Source organism: Rhagoletis zephyria, unplaced genomic scaffold, assembly GCF_001687245.7.
Source record: "Rhagoletis zephyria isolate East Lansing unplaced genomic scaffold, Rhagoletis_zephyria_1.1 Rzeph_scaffold_04953, whole genome shotgun sequence".
Classification (NCBI taxonomy): Eukaryota; Metazoa; Arthropoda; class Insecta; order Diptera; family Tephritidae; genus Rhagoletis; species Rhagoletis zephyria.
The window spans coordinates 1-20,104 of NW_016162036.1; the positions used below are offsets into that span (position 1 = coordinate 1).

Below are 20,104 nucleotides of genomic sequence, written 5' to 3' on the forward strand. Positions count from 1 at the left end.
CGAGCACCATAGCGCCTTAAATTCCGAACCGCAGGTGAGTACTTATGAAAATTATATAGCAGTTGTTTTAATTGGCAACTAACAGCTTTAATCCTTAATCCTTAATCTTTATTAATATCCTAAACTCTAAAGTGAATTTGTTTGTGTTTTACGCTTAACTGCTCATTGGAATATATAAAATTTTGCACACTGGTGTCATGAAGCCCAACTTAAAACATAGGATTTATTTTATCATATCTCAGCCAAAATATATTTGTAGTAGAGCACTGGACAGGTATATAAAATTGGTTCCATACACCTGAAAGAGAACTACCACCTGTTTTAGAAATCAAATTCAACAATAATTATTAAAAAATTATTTATTTGAAATTTCTATTATAATTTAGGGGACAGCCGAAAGATGTCTTAAAAGATTGTAGTTTAAAAAAAAAAAACATTAGAAATGTTTTACCACCGGTTTGAAAACTTAAATTTAGTAAAATTATACACAAGTTAAAGTCTCAAATGCAAGGGTGTTTGGACATCTTTAGTTTGAACATGTAGAGTTTCCGAGGTATTTGAAGAGGGTTGCCAACTGTTTTTAAACTAAATTAAAATAAAATTATTAAATAAGTTAAGTTAGTTATTACAATAGGGGTATGAATTTAAACGAGCTTTAGAAGGCTTTATGTAGTAGGGTTGCCAGCTGTTTGAGAAATCAAACTCAACTTGAATTATGGGAGACAGGGTATTCATACCTTGTTTTTTATAAATTTCAAAATTATACCGCTGCAACCATATTAAGTAGAAGCCACATTAAATAGCAAAGCAGCCAGAAAATTGTGATACCCATAAATTTTCTAATACTGCTGCCTAAATTTGAATAGCATATATTTTCACAAAATTAATATCTACGAGATGGGGATGCGCACACAAAATGCTTTGGCTCAACTGAGAGATGCAATAAGAAGAAAATAATATTTTTCAAGAAAATAATTTTGCTTTTAACGATGACCTTGAACAGGCTTCAAAAAACGTATGTGATAAATTAATCATCAAAAATTCTTCACTTACTTCTTTGCAAATAACAAAGAGGTTATTTAACCCGATATTGTTTTATTACTTTTTTTATTCCATACAATAATAAACAATTCTAATCCATCTTATTTTACTGCGCTTCCAATAGAGTACAAGGCTGTCTAAACTAATGTAAACTTTTTATTTTTCGAATCTTGATTCTACCCAATCCAAGTAAGGGGTGATCCATACAGTGGTTTGTTTTTAGAAATTCAAAAAATGACCAAAAATCAATTTATTTTTTGATGTTATTGGTTTATTCAAAAGAGCAGACATTCCCATTGTTTATGGAAATCAATTTCATTCAAGTACATGTCTCGACTGGCCTCGCAGTAGCACACCCTGTTAACCCGGTTTTGCAAGGCCTTGGTGATTCTTTCTCACTCTATCTCAAGAATTGCTCGCTCGATATTTGTAGTAAGGGCCTGAATCGTTAGGGGATTGTTCGCATAATATTAGCTTTTCACTGCGCCATCAATAAAAGGCCAACGACACCGGCTACACCGTTGACGAAAATGGCATTTCCAGCAGCATTAAAAAAAAAGATTATGCCAACACTCCAAAATGCGCACCAAACTTTCACTCTCTAACGACGCATTGGCTTCTCGACGATCATGTACGGGTTTTTCGATCCCCTTTCGATGACTTTTCGATTTTTCAATTAACGCACTATTTGGACTACAAAATATTGACTATAAGCTGGCATTTTATTGTGCAAGCATAAAACGATTAAGTTAAGTTAAAACCAGAGATAGAGGAAAAGATAAAACTGAAAAATGAGGTATATTATATTATTCTATGTTATGATATTTTATGTTATATTGTGCTATAGTTAGTTTACATGCAATTGTAACCACCCTAGACTATTTCGCGGCCATCGCCATAGAAATATAGTTAGCTCTCCTCAATGAAAATATACAGATAACAGTGACCTTTAGTTCCTTCCTAATCAACTTCAAGTTGACTTACAGTTAGATATATTTCGCGAAGGGTATGTACACTTACTTATACATACTCAAATGTGGGCAATTAATTACGTGCATACTAAACTTTGGTATGCAAATATTATTTTTAGATACGAAGATTTTCCAACGATAATGAAATATAAAATATTCACTTTTACTATGCATTATTTCCCTCAGTGTATATGTATATAATATTCAACAATTGCAATAATCTCCTTTCTTTCTTTTACACAGGTCCGATGGATGCAACAACAGCACGAAAAGTTACGAAAAAAGCGTGACGGTTCCTACACCACCCTACCCGGCTACAGTCCATATGATGTGATAAGACCAGGTGGGGGTTTTGTTAGTGCATCAGGTCCCCGTCTTGCATATCAGCCTACAGCGTCAGCGCGTATCGGTTCACCTCTGCTGTCGCGCGCTCCACGCATTCAATATCGTGCCGCTACATCGCATAACATATTTCCCGATCCTCTATTCAAGGAACAGTGGTACTTGGTGAGTGATGTATGTAAGAAATTTTGTTCATTTTTTATTTTCATATTTTCCAACGTTCTACCGGTGTCAGGTAGTGGTGGTGAGGATTTGCACTTTTCTGGTTTTATTGGGCATTTGTTAAACTTAATTCAATGAGTTATTGATTTTAGTGCTGCCTTATTTAATTAATGCAAATAATTTTCTTCTGTTTTAGTTTACTTTGTTTTGCTTGATTTATTTGATATTTATTTGTTTTTTTTTCTGTATTTTCGTAATGAGCGTATTTCAAAAATGAAGAGTAGCTGCATCTTTTTTAAGTACTTTAATATATTTAAGTGTCCAGTTATGAAATAAAATTTAATTTCGAAATTTTGAGATAATTAAAAGAATAAATAAATTAACGAAACTAAGTAAAAAAAAATTGAAGGTAAGAAATAATTTAAAAAATATATAAAGAAACAAATTTTTTAAATATTAAATAAATAGTGAGCCAAAAAATTTTTGAAAAGTAAACATTTTGAAACTTTTTTAAAATTTTGTATGTATGTCGGTGGCGAACTTTAAAACTCTAAAAAAATGGGTTTCGCCTTAACGACAACAATAACCACAGTATTCACATAAAATTAAAAAAAACTGAAAAGCTAAAGTGGTTTACCATTAACTTATTTGATCAAATATATCTAATACATAATAGAATATAAAATAAAAATGCAACGGCTTAAATTTTAAAAATAATTTTTAAAATGATTTAAATATGTCAAATATGAAAAAATAAGAACATTCAAAAAAGCTTGGAAACTAAAAATAAAATTTTTTTAGACCAACTTCGAAGTTTAACGATCAAAGACAGAAAAAAAATTTATGTTGATGTATTTTCGTAATATTCATTTGGATATACATTCCATTTTCAGTAGCTTACATGGTTTGTAGTGATATCCTTCTTGTAGTAATTTCCGGAGCAATACACTGATTGAGTAATATATGGATAAAGAGTAATTAACGTTGTAAGCTATTTGAAAATATAAAAAAATTGTAAGCTCCTTGCGAACACAGTTTTTGAAATATTTTCATTTAACTTTGCATTTTTTGACAATAGAACTTCCTATGTTTTTTCAGCAGAAGACAAATTTAGGAAGTACAATAAAACGTTTGGGTTTCTTAAAAATACTGCCTGTTCACCTGTAGTCTAAGTACCTCTCTTGCGCTTGCCGCGTCCGGTATTCCACTTAACAAATTTGGCTTTCTAAAATGCGCATTTATTCGCTCAGAATAGGGACGTTTCCCTATTAAATGCTCACTAGGTTCTGCCCTGGCGCGCGCACCTACGAGTTGGGCCGCAACCTACTCGCTGGTCCGCAAGAGGCGTTGTTGCTACCCGATCCGTTAATTCTGTAAAACGAAGTGGGCTCTTTCACGGTCACCACCACGGCGCACACAAACAAACACCATGGACTTTCTCACAAAAAAAGTGGCGCGATAAGAGAAAAAGGCGATGCTCTTATTGTGGCTTTTCGCGTCATATCATCGTTCTATCTCATTAAGATTGGACGGTATCGTTTTGGCGGGAACACCGCTAATGGATATTTTTCTCCAATGTATTGGCACACCAACGACAATCAGCTGCTTTTCTCTTCAAGCTGAGCGTTTATTAACAAATTTAGTTGCCAGTAGAGTTCGCTCCTATCGGCTGGAGTGAAGACGTTTAGGGAAATATGAAGGAATACACAAAAGAAAACTTTTGTTGCGGCCAGTACGTGAAAATTTGTAAAACAGTTCAGAAAATGTTCAACGGTAGTCGTTGTATCTTTTTGAGGGCAAGATTGCGCATCCCAAAAATCTATCGCCATGACCCTGTTGATGGACGGGCCCTTATTGGACTTCTTTAGGCCGATATGCTGGTTCCTAAACTAACGAAGTCGTCTACATTTCGAACTTATCATCAGTGACCCCAGTGAGATATGAAATACATATTTTCTGACGCTTTGTCTTATGACCAGGATATAATTCGTTTCGTACTTATTCACCACCAGTCCCACACGCTTTGCGTTTTAGCGATGATGATGCCATCGGCATATGCGCCAGGAATTATATGCTCGTGTAAAAAATTTGTCCTGCGCTGTTCAGTTGTAGGTTAAAGATATCACATGAAAGGTAGCCTCAAAAATAGTCTGGTAGCAACCTGCTTGGGCAGGCCATTCCCAACTCTTACCGAACTGGTTGGCTTGCTCAACTTCATTGTACATAGCCGCATTAGTTTCGTATGGATATCAAACTCAGCCATCGCGGCATATAGGTAATTCTTTTTTTTTGCTCTCGAAAGCGGCTTTTAAATCAACAAATAAATGGGTTTGCTATATTTTAATTTGTTGTACTGAGCCTATATCGTTGTATAACTCATACCGCACTGACTTCGCCCTCCTCGACAGAGCACTCGGGTTCATTTTCTTTATTGGTTCCAGTGTCGTTCAGCATGCTTTGTACATCGGTCTCTAGACTAATTTTATCTACAGGAGTCCAATTTGGTCCTAGAAATTTCTGTAAGTTCTTAAAATTCATCTTAGAATTTTCGGCTATTTTACGGTCGACCACGCACCTCAAGCTCTTCACATTCAAGGACAATATATTTAAGTTCTAGGAGGAAATCCTAATTAAAAACTTGGATGCAGCTTTTCTCGCATTTCTACCTAAAACGTTTATCCAGCAATCGAATGAATATTTCAACTAACTATTTACTTACCTTGAAACATCCTGTGTTGAGTTCTTTCAACTATAGTTTTTTTTACTTATTTGATTTAGCTATCTCTTTATGTGATTTTGGACGGCTTAGGAGCAGTGTTAGTTTGCAAATTTAGCACGCATGTAAACTAAGCAAGAAAGTCAAATGATTAGCAATAATGCTCAATCGTATCTACAAAAAAAAAAAACGACATCACACCTCTTTTCCATTGCTCACGCAATCCCAGCTTGTACATTCAACAAATATAAGCCAACAAAACCTTTCGAAACTTTTCTTGCATTCATCAGAATTATTGGATTTTAGATTTGACAAGGCCACTGAACAAGCAGCCAAAGCAAACTAACAACATTGCACTCAATAGACGCACAAAGCAATACAAACAACAACATAGCTACCGAGAATAGGAAATAAATCACAAGATTTAGTTGAAAGAATAAAAGTAAATAAGAGAAGAATAAATAAATAAATGAAAGAAAATGCAATTTCTCCAACAAGAAAGATGATACGCGTGGCTAAATTGTAGTTTTACACCCAGAAGGTAAACCAACTTGACAATGGCCGCAACATGAGCAAAACAACAAGCAGAAAAAAACACCTAACTAGGTGCTCAAGCGGTTAACAAAAAATCACAAGCGGCCAACGAAGAAAGCCAACCAAAGACAGAAGGTAAGCTGGCGACCAATTCTGCCAGCAGCCAGCAAATTTGCAGCCAGTTTCGCTGGCTTCGTGCAAGGACAACTGCTTTGTGCCGGGTATCTGCCGCATTATCCTTGCCGTCATGTGCTGGAAAAGTTTTAACATGCTAGAAAAGAGTAAAAAATAATGCGAGAAAGCGGAAAAATTTAGCAGAAACCAGCTCACGGTTGTGCGGTTACCCACAACAAATGGCCAGATACCCCGCCGGCACTTTGCTTTACTATGATTTATGTGCTTAAAAAGCAGCATAAATTCACAAAAATTTGTGAAGGGAAGTGACAACAAAACAAAATAAATGCAACGAAATGAATGCACAAAATTATTTACGGTTGTATCAAAACGAGAACGGCAGATTGTCTCGAGCAAATGGCAATGGCAACAAGGTAAATCCAGCGCGACTGTCACTTTTCATATTCGGACAAGTAAACGAACATCTTCAAGATGGCTAAAGAATGAATGCATAAATGATTGCTGCGTTGAGGCGCCATTGGCGATTCAAAATCAACGTTAAATGTTTCTACTTGCCGTGAAAGTTTTTAATATTTACGCTCTCGAGTAAATGATGAAGCACTGAGTTGGAGCAGAGGTCTTAGCATCCTCCTCCTTGGAAAAGCAAAATCACTTCGTCTGCCTCCCTTTAACGGAAATGCGAAAGAAATTGGGTTTGCATTGAATGTAGCGCTTTAACCATTGTCATTCAAACGGCGACTATGCTTTAGGATCTAGTTTCCCGAAATCGGCTGTTCTTCTAGAAAACATAAATACTACCCCAAAGTATTTTTTTGTGTATCGCAATTTGAAGCTACGAGCAAGAAGCTTGGGGTCGTTACACACTTAATTAAGCTTTTATACCGCACGGTATGTGGCAGGGTGAGTGAGTGCCGCCATCCAGCATAGAGAAAGCAGGAGCACACCACACCGTGGTGTTACATCCCTCCTTCTTTGAATTGTGGTCGTAAGGGGTTTATAACAGGGGACTAGTGGCTTCCTGGTGATCTCATATACTGAAGTCGTTGCACTTTTAGTCAAAAGTAAATTTCTGAACACCAAAATTATATAATCCAAGCGGACTTAATTCTGGTGATTAGGCAATCTGCGAATAGTTGACCCGCGGCCAAACCTAGTAAGTTGAACTTAGCTAGTAAATATAAACAAAAGAGTATAACATGTTGATTTTACCTCAACTTCTTGGCGTCCGCTATGACACTTGACTTGGATTTGATTCGAGAAGGGAAGCTCTTCATGATAGCTAAGTAGTATTGAAGCGAGATCGTAGAAGACGTGCTGTCTAATGCTGCGAAGGGACCTGTTCCTTACAGTTATTTCCTGCCCTCATGACAACGTTTTGGAGCCCATCATGTTTAATGGAGAATATTATGCTAATCGGAAAACTGCAGGGAGTACAATGGTACGCCCTTGTTGGAATAAGTGGGACACTCAGAATCACCCCAAATCAACCACGGATTTCTTAACAAGTGCCATTTGACATCGTAGATAAGACTGCAAGAACAAGGGCTTTAGTGTTGCCTAGCTTACACAGGATTTGTGCTTTGGGTATTCGCTTAGATTTCGACATTAAGCCTGATCAATTTGAATCACTGCGTGACCAGACGGATGCCAATGGGGTATTTTTCTATCCCTTTTAGGGAAGTAGGCAACTGTAAACTTCCAAACAGATGAATCAAAGATTAGTGAAAGGATAAGTTGAGCGGACTCCTACAGGGAGGTTATCATCAGCCTCAAGGGAAGTTAATATCTCCTCTGTTAGCAGCGTGACCTACAATGCACTCAAAGCTATCAGCGGTTACTTTACATCTCTGTCAATTCCGTCAGATGCTTTCCTATTCAGACTTATGAGTATGGCTATCAGTCAAAATGGATATTGCACTAGGAATTCGGGGCACCTTTGATTGGATCCAGGCAACTCTTTTATGGATGAGCCTTGTGTGAGCTCAACGAAGGCTAGTGAATATCAGGGACGTTCTCGGGCGCTCAGAGACGCAAATCCTAATTTTGATGGGATGTATCCACAGGACACTATCCATTTGGTGTTATAAATATTACGACAGGTCTTGCTGTTCCAGTTGCTTAGAGTTCGATAAATTCAATATGTAGTTAAGCAGCCACCATTTGCAGTGATACCACAAGCGACTGATGCTAGTAGTAAAAGTGTTCCTCTATTTGGCGCAACGCCCTTAACACGAGCTGACCTAAGATAGACAAATGTACATTAGACTGTCCCAAAAAACCAAATTTGTTTTTTTCTTACGCACATCCGCTCGTTTTAAATATTGGTTTTGCTTAGAAACTACTCGAATAAAATTGTATGCAATTCCGAACACGGCAACCCGTTCTGACTTGCGGACAAAGTTACCAGAATAAGCTTTGTGCAGTTCGCGTGTTTTATTAATTTACTCGTTTTACTTCAGTGTGAGCCTGTATTACTATACTCCCTGCAGTACTAAGGCATAATATTTAATTAATCTTTGTTTTTGGTTTTTTACTAGGTAGTCAGGAATTTTGCTAAAGGACCATAAGTGATAATATATGTCCAAAAGTTTGCAAAAATATAGATATATGGGTGTCAATTAAAAGAATACTTCGAAACAAGATTGGTTATAACTATTGTTTTCAATTATCTTTTTGGAACATGTCAAAAATATCCTTTAATAACATTATCCTTCAAGATTTTAAATTTTAAATGCATTTTGAAGAATTTCAGTTAAATTTAAATTCTAAAAATATATATAAAGATATTAAGGATAAAAACTTCAAAGGATATTTTTCAAAAACTTTCAATCCTGCCATCCTATTAAAAATTTAAAGATGCAAATTTACTTAGAATGCGTTCAAATATGGGAAACATATCGAATTTTTTTGGATTTCCATAGTACCCATAGACGATTGGTAGCCTTAAGTCAAGTTATTAACTAAAACTTCAACTAAAAGCCGGCGTTATCGTTATCCTACGGCTATAAAACTTCATATAGACGCTTGTTATTTTGGCTAAAAAGCACAAATATAGATTTATAATTTAAATTAAAAATTTGCAAACAATTTTTTTTTCATATATTGTTGTACAACATACATGCCTATAAGCCATTGAACTCATAGCTCACATACAGATATATCGAGGCATTCATAAATTGATTCCAAAGTGAGTGCGCGTTTTTATCAATGAATTATGTTTCAGAAAGCAGTTTCCAAGTGCTAGAAACAGTAATGTGTTTTTGATTGAAAATAGGGAATATTTTTCCTTTCATACATAGTTAGGGTACTCACAGTTCTATATTATCTACTGTGTTAATTTTGCCACCTGGTAACTTTAAAACATTTTACCATGTGGTAACTTTGTTTGTTGTTGGTTCCCATACTAATTAGAGATAACACTTTTGGGCAAAATTACTAGACTTTGTCTCATGTTTATGTTCTGTGTTAAACTGGCATCTATCGCTGCTTGTACATACATACATGAATTTCGCTTTGGGCGCAGCGCTGCTTGTACATAAGTTTCTCTTTGCGCCTGCCTGGAGCTGGCAAAGGTTATTTTATTTTTTATTTTTGCGCTGTGCTAGCTGAGTATAAAAAAGAGAAGAGAGAATAGAGAGAAATATGTATGTGGTTTGTTGATGCTCTCTAAACACAAACGCGTGAAAGGCAAACGGTCTAGCAATGCGTGGTATTGTTGATCAACTTAATACTTTATTTAAACATAAGGGTTGCTCACAGTTCGAGTGTGTTATCTTGTTAAAGTTGCCACCTTTTAACTTTAGAAGTAAACTGTGAATACCCTAATTAAATCGAAAAGTTCGATTAGCGCTAAACTCAAGCTTTGAGAGTGGCTGCCACTGCACAGAGCACGCAGGCAAACAACATAAGGTGAAGAAACCCTCCCTTGGTAGTTGAACCACCGAGTGCCTTTTATACGTCACAGAAAATTTAGAATGTTCGCCGAGTTTAGGTCAGTTAAACAATCTTAAACGTACTTATTTAGGGTACTCACAGTTTACTTCTAAAGTTAAAAGGTGGCAACTTTAACAAGATAACACACTCGAACTGTGAGCAACCCTTATGTTTAAATAAAGTATTAAGTTGATCAACAATACCACGCATTGCTAGACCGTTTGCCTTTCACGCGTTTGTGTTTAGAGAGCATCAACAAACCACATACATATTTCTCTCTATTCTCTCTTCTCTTTTTTATACTCAGCTAGCACAGCGCAAAAATAAAAAAAAAAATAACCTTTGCCAGCTCCAGGCAGGCGCAAAGAGAAACTTATGTACAAGCAGCGCTGCGCCCAAAGCGAAATTCATGTATGTATGTACAAGCAGCGATAGATGCCAGTTTAACACAGAACATAAACATGAGACAAAGTCTAGTAATTTTGCCCAAAAGTGTTATCTCTAATTAGTATGGGAACCAACAACAAACAAAGTTACCACATGGTAAAATGTTTTAAAGTTACCAGGTGGCAAAATTAACACAGTAGATAATATAGAACTGTGAGTACCCTAATTGAAAAAGAGGGGCGGGACAGTTCGGTAACCCAGTATTTTACCGTGCGCTCCGCTCAGGCACAGTCCGGGATTAATCCGACTACTAGCCTGAGGAAAGGGCTGTCAAACCGAGGGATAGCCACGGAACGCTTTACATAAATTTTTGGCCAGATTTTCCTGGCATAATTTTATGACTGCCAAATATTAACAAGTTTTGACTATTTATCTTCATATTATTTAATTTCAGTTACACCTTTTTTTAATTTTGAAAAATTTTTGTGTATGCAGTTTTATATATAGCCCATATAATTTTAGTATCGATGATTTTTGGAAATTTTTTTTGTTGACGGTGTCACTCATTTTCTTCCATACAAAGTATGTATGCTAGAAAATTCTTTATATGGAAGAAAACGAACAACACCATCAACAGAAAAGGTATTTTGTGCCCACGTGAAACTTGCACTTAATTAAAAAGTGTAACATTTTGGTGACAATTCGCTAATTTTTTTTTTTAATTTTTGCGCAAAGTCTGAAATGTGGATTTATACGGTGTTTGTTATAGAATGAACTATATTTTAAATTGAAATTAATTTAAAAAAATTCAAATAAATAGTCAAAACTCGGTAATATGTAGCGGTCTTAAAATTATGCAATTGAGTGTAGCAGGTATTGAGTTTCCACATTCCGCCTGGCCTTTACCTGCTCGATGACATCAGGGGGTCAAATATTTGGCACTATATATTCGTATTAGTCCTTGTCATGCTACTGTGTCCGAGGAGCTATACAACACTCAAGGAACATTTTGAATGGAAACTTTTGGAACTACACAAATACTTTTGTATACTAATTTAGATAAATTACAAATTAATTTTACAGTGCAAAATGACATTTCTGTGTTATGGGATTTGTAAATATAAAATACTAATTAATTTTTTTTTATACATATGTAAGTAGAATTGGTTCTGGTATTTATTCTCAATGTAAATATGTAAATGTTTGTATCCTAGTTGTACAAAAACGGTATTTTAGTTTCGCGAAAGTAATTGCATTGGCTTCAAACATTAATAATAAGAGTAATAATACAAATTATATATTTTCTCATAAATACAAATTTATTTTATATACTGGATATGCATAATTCATCTACTTTTGCTTTTCTTTCTTTTACATATCGCATTCTTGCCTTTACATATGATGCGTAAACAAACATACATCAACTCAATAAACTGTGTACGAAAACTTCAAACAAAATAATTATCAACCACATTAACCAAAACAACAAATCCCCACGCCCAATAGAATGGTGGCGCCAAAGATGGCCTCGATATGAATATCGGTCCCGCCTGGCAGAAAGGCTACACCGGCAAAGGCGTTGTCGTTTCTATACTCGACGATGGCATACAAACGAATCATCCTGACCTTGCTCAAAACTACGTAAGTACACAAAGACTAAATGCGTATACATATATATATATATATATATAACGTTATGTAATAAATAGGTACGAAATTTTACAAGCAATAATACAAAAGATGCAAGAAAATCCGGCGGGTTAAGGTTAAACTTAAGAGCTTTGTTGGAAATCTACAAGGCAAAGTAGAAAACTTTTCCGTTGTACATAATTGTAATTGAAGACAATAATTGAAAAAGTCTGACAACTACAAAAGTTTTATTTGGAATCTAAATCAAAAACAGATTTGCCTAAAATTTTAGCGGAGACCGTTTGTCTATCCATTATTGCAAAGTGTTTCAGGGCGTATGATTAACTTTGGCAATTAAATGCCTTTAAAAACTTCTCTTGCACGCTTGTGTTCACTTTGATATGCACTTTCAAAGTGTCGATACCTCTTTTATACACGTCTGTTGTCTAGCAACGCTGTAGGTGGAACGGGCTGAAGGAGCGTGGTGTTTAAAGGCGGTACTCCTGCCTGCGAATAAACTGCGCTCCTGTTGCATATTCGGCAACAACCTCACTTAGCATTAAATGCTTAGCGATAAATGCTTATTCACTTTACTCTCACTGCTAACTTGTATTTACCACTCTTTTTCTATCGTTTGTCCACTCCCGTCCACTTCTTATACTCGCAATTTCAAATTTACATATAAATGGCCAAAGTTTCATTGGTTTAATGTGGCGGTCGGTCCATTATAAACGTAAATATTTGTGATAATTTCTGGATTGTAAACCTATTCGTTTCTTGTGGTGCAGAGTGTTAAGAAAGAGACGAAAATGTATAATTTCAGCATCTGGTGGGCTTCATGTGTTTTTTGAAGTAGAATACGTCTTACGTTTCGATATGGAGGCTATGCTGAAATGTTGTAGTTTTGAGAGCTTCGCGAAAACGCTTATTGCACGCGAAATAATGAAGCGATTTGAAAGAAAAGTGTGGCGTTTCAAAGATATGATTCCAAACCTATCAACAGATTCATTTCTGTAAGTAACCAATTCGGTTTCTGTCGTAGAAACAACGTTAAATATTGGCTTATTTTGAGGTCAATTTTGAGCCTTTAAAGTGCTATAGCAACTTACGATTCGCAGGTTAAACTTCCATTTTCGAGATATAGGTTCCTTGGAGCAATAGAAATATTATCGAGTAGAAATTTTATATAAATTCAACAAATATTTAATACAAAAAATTGTTGAAAAAATTCGCAATTGTTTTTTGTTTCCTAAATTCTCGAAAACCGCTCGAATGATTTTGTTTTTGTTTTCTTTAATCAAAAACTCAAGACCTTTGCTTTCATTTGGTATATGGGAAGTATTGGTTGATATCTTCTAGATATGTTTATTTGATTCAAATATATGGGCATAAAGAATTTTCCATACAAAATCATTTTGTCATCATTTTGCAAATACGTGCATGCGCTAGAAGTGAGAGAAGGAGACACACAAGTATGTTTGTGTAGGTATTTCGGCTTTTGAATAACAGGCAAAGGTGAAGGGGAATATGTAGATGAAGAATATGATAGACATAAAAGTAAAACCAAAGATAAATATAAAGAAAAAAAGAGGATACCGATAAAAGTAAAGATGAAGATAGAGGAACATAAGATAAAGGTAATTATAGAGAAAATGATATAGACATAGACTCATTCTGGGAACTATTTGGGGATTTTAGAGATTTTGGAATTATCGATATAATAATCGATATTTTATCAGTTTTGTTATCAATATTTTTTATCGATTTCGTTATCTATATTTTAATTCTATTTTGTTATCGATTTTGTAATAGATTTATTTATAGATTTTGCAATCGATTTTGTTATCAATATTATTATCGATTTTTTATCGATATTTTTATTGATTTTGTTATCGGAATTTTTATCGGTATTGTTATTGATTTTTCTACCGATATTTTCAGAACTTATCGATATAATAAACGATATTTTTTATCGATTTCGCCATCGATTTTTCTATCCATATTACGAGCGATTTTGCTATCGATATTTTTATCGATTTTGTTATTCATTTTCCTATCGATATTATTATCGTTTTTGTTATCGATATTTTTTTCCTAGTGTGTGCTTTGGTTTTTGACTTGGATGTGCTCTTAACCATACCACGTATTCTGCGTTTCACGATTCAAATTGCAGCATTTATGCAAGTAAGCCAAGTACTGGATTTTTTTCTTGTAGTATCCGGAGAGATTCAACTCTTCACAACTCACAACAGCTACTTTACTTTACCTTACTTTACTTCAGCTTTATTATCTTTTTCAGCATCAGATTAAGTGACACAATGGAGTCTTATTTTCCAAAAACTCGTTTTATACCAAACGACTCGAAGAAATGTTGAGTTCTGTCCGATTTGGCTATATTGCGCAGCGTCATCTTTAGTTCGTCGACGGTGAGCTTTCAATAAAACTCTGGATAAGCGCCTTATCAACTCCTTGCCACCGTACCTGAATAGCTTAGCTGGCAGGGACAGCCATATAGCCTGATGAATTCTTTAATGCTGGAACTTAGTGCTGAAGACTATCATGCTTCAGTCCCCTGCGAAGTCGATCAGCCTCAGTTCGTTATCGGACGCTTCTTCGTAGAGCCTGAAGTGTGTAACAGTGGGACAATCTTTGCATTACCATCGTAAACTACGATTTGTATATCGTCAAGGGGAGGGCGCTAGCAAATGCGCTCTAAGCGCTCAAAGAAGAGGTGTTTGGTCGTATCGCCTATCTCTTCCGCCTCTGAGTGGGTGGAAGTAAGTGCGATCTCGCTTTGATGCGGCTTGTTGGTTGACGATATTTTACCGGGGGGAGTAAACGTCGCATCGCCCAAGGTGTTTCTTGTCAGCGCATTTCTTGAATGGCAGGGATGCAAGTCTAGTCTTCCTGAGGTTATCAACCAGCCGAACAGAGGCAATTTTCCCATTAAGAGTAATGATATTCCAGGTGCTTGCCCTCAAATCGTGGTTTTTTGACTTGCTGTGGATGTAATAAAAAGTAGGGGGCCTCATTCAAGGCTTTTTTGTCTCTTTCATTTAAGGCTTTTTTACGTGGCGGTCCCAATCCTGGTGCATGACCGCATTCTGGGTTCGATTGATTATTTACTAAAATATAAATACCTAAATTCTTTTGCACTTAAGATGTTGGTGAGAAAAAATTAAGCATGAACACTTGTTTAAAGCTAAATCACACATCTTTTGCGTCAAACGACTTTACGGAGATTTATTTTTGCAGATTTTTTTCGTATGAAAATGATTTCGTTCTGTATATCACAGGTGTTTATTCTTAACTAGCAACTGCTTATCTTGCTTCCTGACGCCTGAAAATGACTTTTGCGTTAACCAATACAAAAATAGTGTTGAAATGCGAAAACGGTTTGTAATGTTAACACTATTGGCTCAGGTTGAAAGGGCTGAAGAGCAAAACTCTCCTTACTAATAGGCTAAGAATAATAGCGGTGAGATAACATATGGTATATGTACTTATGTTATTTCCAGCTGTGAGATATCTGCAAGTATTGCGCAAGTTTAAATCTTGCTATTCCACGGGAAAAAAGAGTTTTCCCGCTCAAACGGGGTCATAGGTGTTCCAACCGTTCTTCTTTCTAATTCGTCACACTTCTTCTTGATATACCGATGACCCGTTGATGTTTTTAGGACATTTGTGGCGCCTTAACGTTTTCGCGATTCTTTGCATTCATACTTAAAGGATGGGGCTTTACTAAGTCATCTGGAACGTAAACTTGTAGAGGGGTATCCAAATATCTTGATTCCAGCGCCGTCTATGTTTTGGGTCCGTTTTTTTTTTTTGCAGAAGCACTTCTTATAAAAAAGTTAATACCCGTTAATCAAGGTCGTGCGATAAAGGTGGATCTCTAAATATCTCGACTCCAGCGCCATCTGTCGGCACAATTTTTTGAAAAAGTATATCTTATGATGCAGAGTATCCGAAGTCGTTCGGGGTAAACAAATAAAAATATAAAGCAGTAAGCAGTAAGACAAAAACAATTTTCTTATTTGATTTAAGGCCTCCTAATGAACAATACTTTAATTTTTTGCTGCGGTGTAGAGGCGTAAGTATTATACGGACATCCCACCCGTGAGCATTGGACATCGATCAAATGTCAAAGCAAAGTCTCGAGGAATACTGAAGACTTTTAAATTAAAATTGACCTTCAATCAATGGGGGAATAAATAGGACTCCTTGCAGAAACACATCTTCTCCTTTGCCGCATCCAGTAAAAACTCATGCTGCAATTATATTGGTCATCATTTTCTTTACTACCAAGAATAAGAATGAAATGCGCTTTCATTTTAAAATAGATATTCACTGAACGTAGACGGCATTAGTGGTGGGAGGTGCTACGACTTCTTGCCAACTCTTTTTCCTGTTTAGTTTACAACAGGAAATTCCGTTCAGCTGTCGGTTTGTAATGGGCCCAACGTAATGGTGCTCTGAACGTACTACATCTATTGGAGGTGTCACGTCTCTGCTAAACACACACTCTCTTTCGGTTTACTATAAACGCCACGCCCTCTTGTACAAATTCATTTGTATACGGCTCATTCCATCTCAAATCACCCAGGCCGGGGGAAAGTGAATTTAAGTTTGCGATAAAACTCACAGGGATTGTTCCTTGAACAATTTAAGGAGACACGTATTTTTTCTTTTTGCTCAGAAATGCGAATTTTTTCGAATAATGATTTTTTTTCTTTTTGAGTACGAACGCTTCTTTTTTCCTCTCGTAATAGCAACTTTTGATGAAATCGTTTATAACTGCCGCAAAAAAGCAAGGATTTTAATGAATTTTTTTTTTGAGTTGCAGATATTGATCTACTGAATCGATCTAGTAAACTAAACATCAGTAATTGTTTATTAATAATTAATTATTGTTTATAAACAAAAATTTTTTTTTTTCAAATTGATTTTTTTTAAATTGCCACATCTTTTTTTTCTCTCAAACTTTTTTGTCTATTAGGGAATAGTATAAACTATTTTCAGTACGAGTAGCAATATGCACAAAAATTGTTGCCCATTATGATAAAGTTTCCTTGCTGGAAATTTTCTGAGGTTGCCCGATCAGAGCCATAAGATTTTCCCGATTGGGCTCTAATTTTGGCCCAATTGGGGCCCAATTAGCGATTTGCCCAATCTACCGAAGATTTCTCCAACCAGTGCTCACAATTTGCTCAAAGTGAACATGCATACGCAATTAAAACGTTTTAATCGATAAAATCACACATACACACATCAAAATTCCCTACGAAAAAATATATTTTTTAATTTTTGTACCCATTTTACTCAACTTCGGTGTAAAAAAAATTCCTAACTCAAATTATTGTAGAGTGCACTCCATAACATTATACTTAAATATTGCGCAATACTCAGAGCTACCATTGTGATTTTTTCCAATTTTTTTTNTAAAACGTTTTAATTTTTTTTCTTGAAAAATTTTCCACATACAAATTTTTTGATAAACAAAAATTAGTTTTTTAAAATACGCCATCTCAAAAAGAATTGGAAAAAATCACAATGCTAGCTCTGAGTATTTCGCAATATTTAAGTATAATGTTATGGGATGCACTCTACAATAATTTGAGTTATGAATTTTTTTTTGCACCGAAGTTGAGTAAAATGAGTACATTACCAATTTACAAATTTTTTAAACTTTTTTAGAATTTTTTGAGTATGCAATTTTGTAATAATAATAATAGATTGGCGCTTACACATATGTTAGTGTTTGGCCGAGCTTCTCCTCCGATTTGTGGCGTGCGCCTTGATGTTGTCACGCAAAGCGAAGGGACCTACAGTTTTACGCCGACTCCGAACGGCGATTGTATTTTTATGAGAAGCTGTTTTTCATGGCAGAAATACACTCAGAGGTTTGCCATTGCCTGCCGAGGGACGACCGCTGTTAAGAAAAAACCTTTTTTCTATATTTTTTGCGATGTTGCTTTGACCAGGGTTTGGACCCAGGTGCTGATAAGTGAAAGCGCGCACTGCTTACCACTACACCACAGCGGCCATTTTGTAGCCCATTAAATTTGGGTATAATAAAGTGCAAGTGTTAAGCTACTGCAAACTTGCGTTGATTTTTAATATTGTTTATGCTAACGGCTTCTTGCACTTTTTCCATATCGATAAAAATGCTAAAAAACCGTTTTCAAAAAAAAATAATAATTAACGGAAGTTTTGCAATCGCTTAAAACTTGCACTTTATTAAACCCAAATTTAATGGGCTACAAAATGGCCGCTGTGGTGTAAAATTCTAAAAAAGTTTAAAAAATTTGTAAATTGGCTCATTTTACTCAACATTACTCAATAATTATTGTTGAGTGCACCCCATAACATTGTACTTAAATATTGCGCAATACTCAGAGCTACCATTCTGATTTTTTCCAATTTTTTTTTGAAATGGTATATTTTCAAAAACTAATTTTTTTTTATCAAAAAATTTGTATGTGGCAAATTTTTCAAGAAAAAAATTAAAAAATATTTTTTTTCGTAGGGAATTTTGATGTGTGTATGGGTGATTTTATCGATAAAAACGTTTTAATTGCGTATGCATGTTGACTTTGAGCAAATTGTGACAACTGGTTGGGGAAATCTTCGGTAGATTGGGCAAATCGTTAATTGGGCCCAATTGGGCCAAAATTAGAGCCCAATTGGGAACAACTTTTGGCTCTGATCGGGCAACCTCAAAAAATTTCCAGCAAGGAAATTTTGTCATAATGGGCAACAATTATTGTGCCCTCAACTGGCACGAAAATCTGCTAGCATCATATAAGTGCATTTTCAGAAAAATAATCATAACTCGAAAACGATGAATTTTAGCATATTGCTACTCGTACTGAAAATAGTTTATACTATTCCCTAATAGACAAAAAAGTTTGAGAGAAAAAAAAGATGTGGCAATTTGAAGAAAATCAATTTGAAAAATAAAAATTTTTTTGTTTATAAACAATAATTAATTATTAATGAACAATTACTGATGTTTAGTTCACTAGATCGATTCAGTAGATCAATATCTGCAATTCAAAAAAAAATCATTAAAATCCTTGCCTTTTTGCGGCAGTTATAAACGATTTCATCAAAAGATGCTATTACGACAGGAAAAAAGAAGCGTTCGTACTCAAAAAGAAAAAAAAATCATTATTCGAAAAATTCGCATTTCTCCTTAAATTGTTCAAGGAACAATCCCTGTGAGTCTTTTCGCAAACTTAAATTCCCTTTCCCCCGGTCTGGGTGATTTGAGATGGAATGAGCCATACATTTACCATAGATCACCAAGTTTAAAATGACCATAATTGAGAAAAATTACAAATAAATTTTCGTTCTGAATTTTCAGCACGAAAATGGCATAATTTTGGAAAACGCATGGTACCATCGGATAGCCCTTACAAAAATCTATATTGGGTCATATGTACATGTATGTGCTAGTATGCTTATCAGTTATCAACAGACCGAAGTGAAAATGAGTTTGGTATTTTAAAAATTTTCGTTTTGGTCTTAAAAATACACTACTGTAGTGCATATGCCTAGAACTATGCAACGAATACAAAACCACTTGCAACAGTTGAGTTTATACATATATGTACATACATATAGTTACGAACAAAAGTATTGGCACAGTGAATTTTTCGCAATATATGCAAAGTTTTTTATTCTAATTTTATTTTCAATAATGTGTATGAAAATATAGTTCATACTACGCCAAAAAAAAAAAATTAAATTAAATATCAAAACTTTGTGCCAAACTCAGGAAAATTCAACAAATTTGCATACTAATTTGCAACTCTATTCAGATTTTTCTTAGAAAAATTCTAAGTATGCAGTTTTTTAGTCTATTCAAAAAGTGCAAATTGAAAGTTGCTAAAAGATCGCATTTGTATTTAGGAACAGAAACATCGATATATTTATTCTTTTTTAAGATCCGACTGTTAATGCCGAAAAATGGCGAAAAAAAATATTACGCCTGGCAAAAAAAAAAATTTTTTTTTTTCAAAATTGCCTTGGACAAATTTTATAGACTCAGGAGTGTACGGCGAACTTTGTTTTGTGGTACGGTATAATGTACATATATCCATAGATACGTACGTTATGAAAATGGAAAAAAAAAATTAATTTTTGGCCACTTTTACATCTTTTATGTTTAACGGCTAGCCATTTTTAGTGAACATTTACTATAACTAGTGTTCGCCCAGCGGTTGAAATTCAACCGATAAAATTAAGG

The 20,104-nt window shown here is 35.1% G+C and overlaps 1 protein-coding gene across 1 annotated transcript in view; it reads left to right on the top strand.

Annotated features, from left to right (window-relative positions):
- Positions 1-4: 4 nt before the first annotated feature.
- Positions 5-20,104, top strand: part of LOC108371406 (furin-like protease 2) — a gene marked incomplete at both ends in the record, with an annotated part of 40,211 nt that continues 20,111 nt past the window's right edge. The window contains 3 exon segments of the mRNA XM_017626959.1: positions 5-34; positions 2,256-2,519; positions 11,728-11,862. Of these exon segments, the coding sequence (XP_017482448.1) occupies positions 5-34; positions 2,256-2,519; positions 11,728-11,862 (429 nt within the window).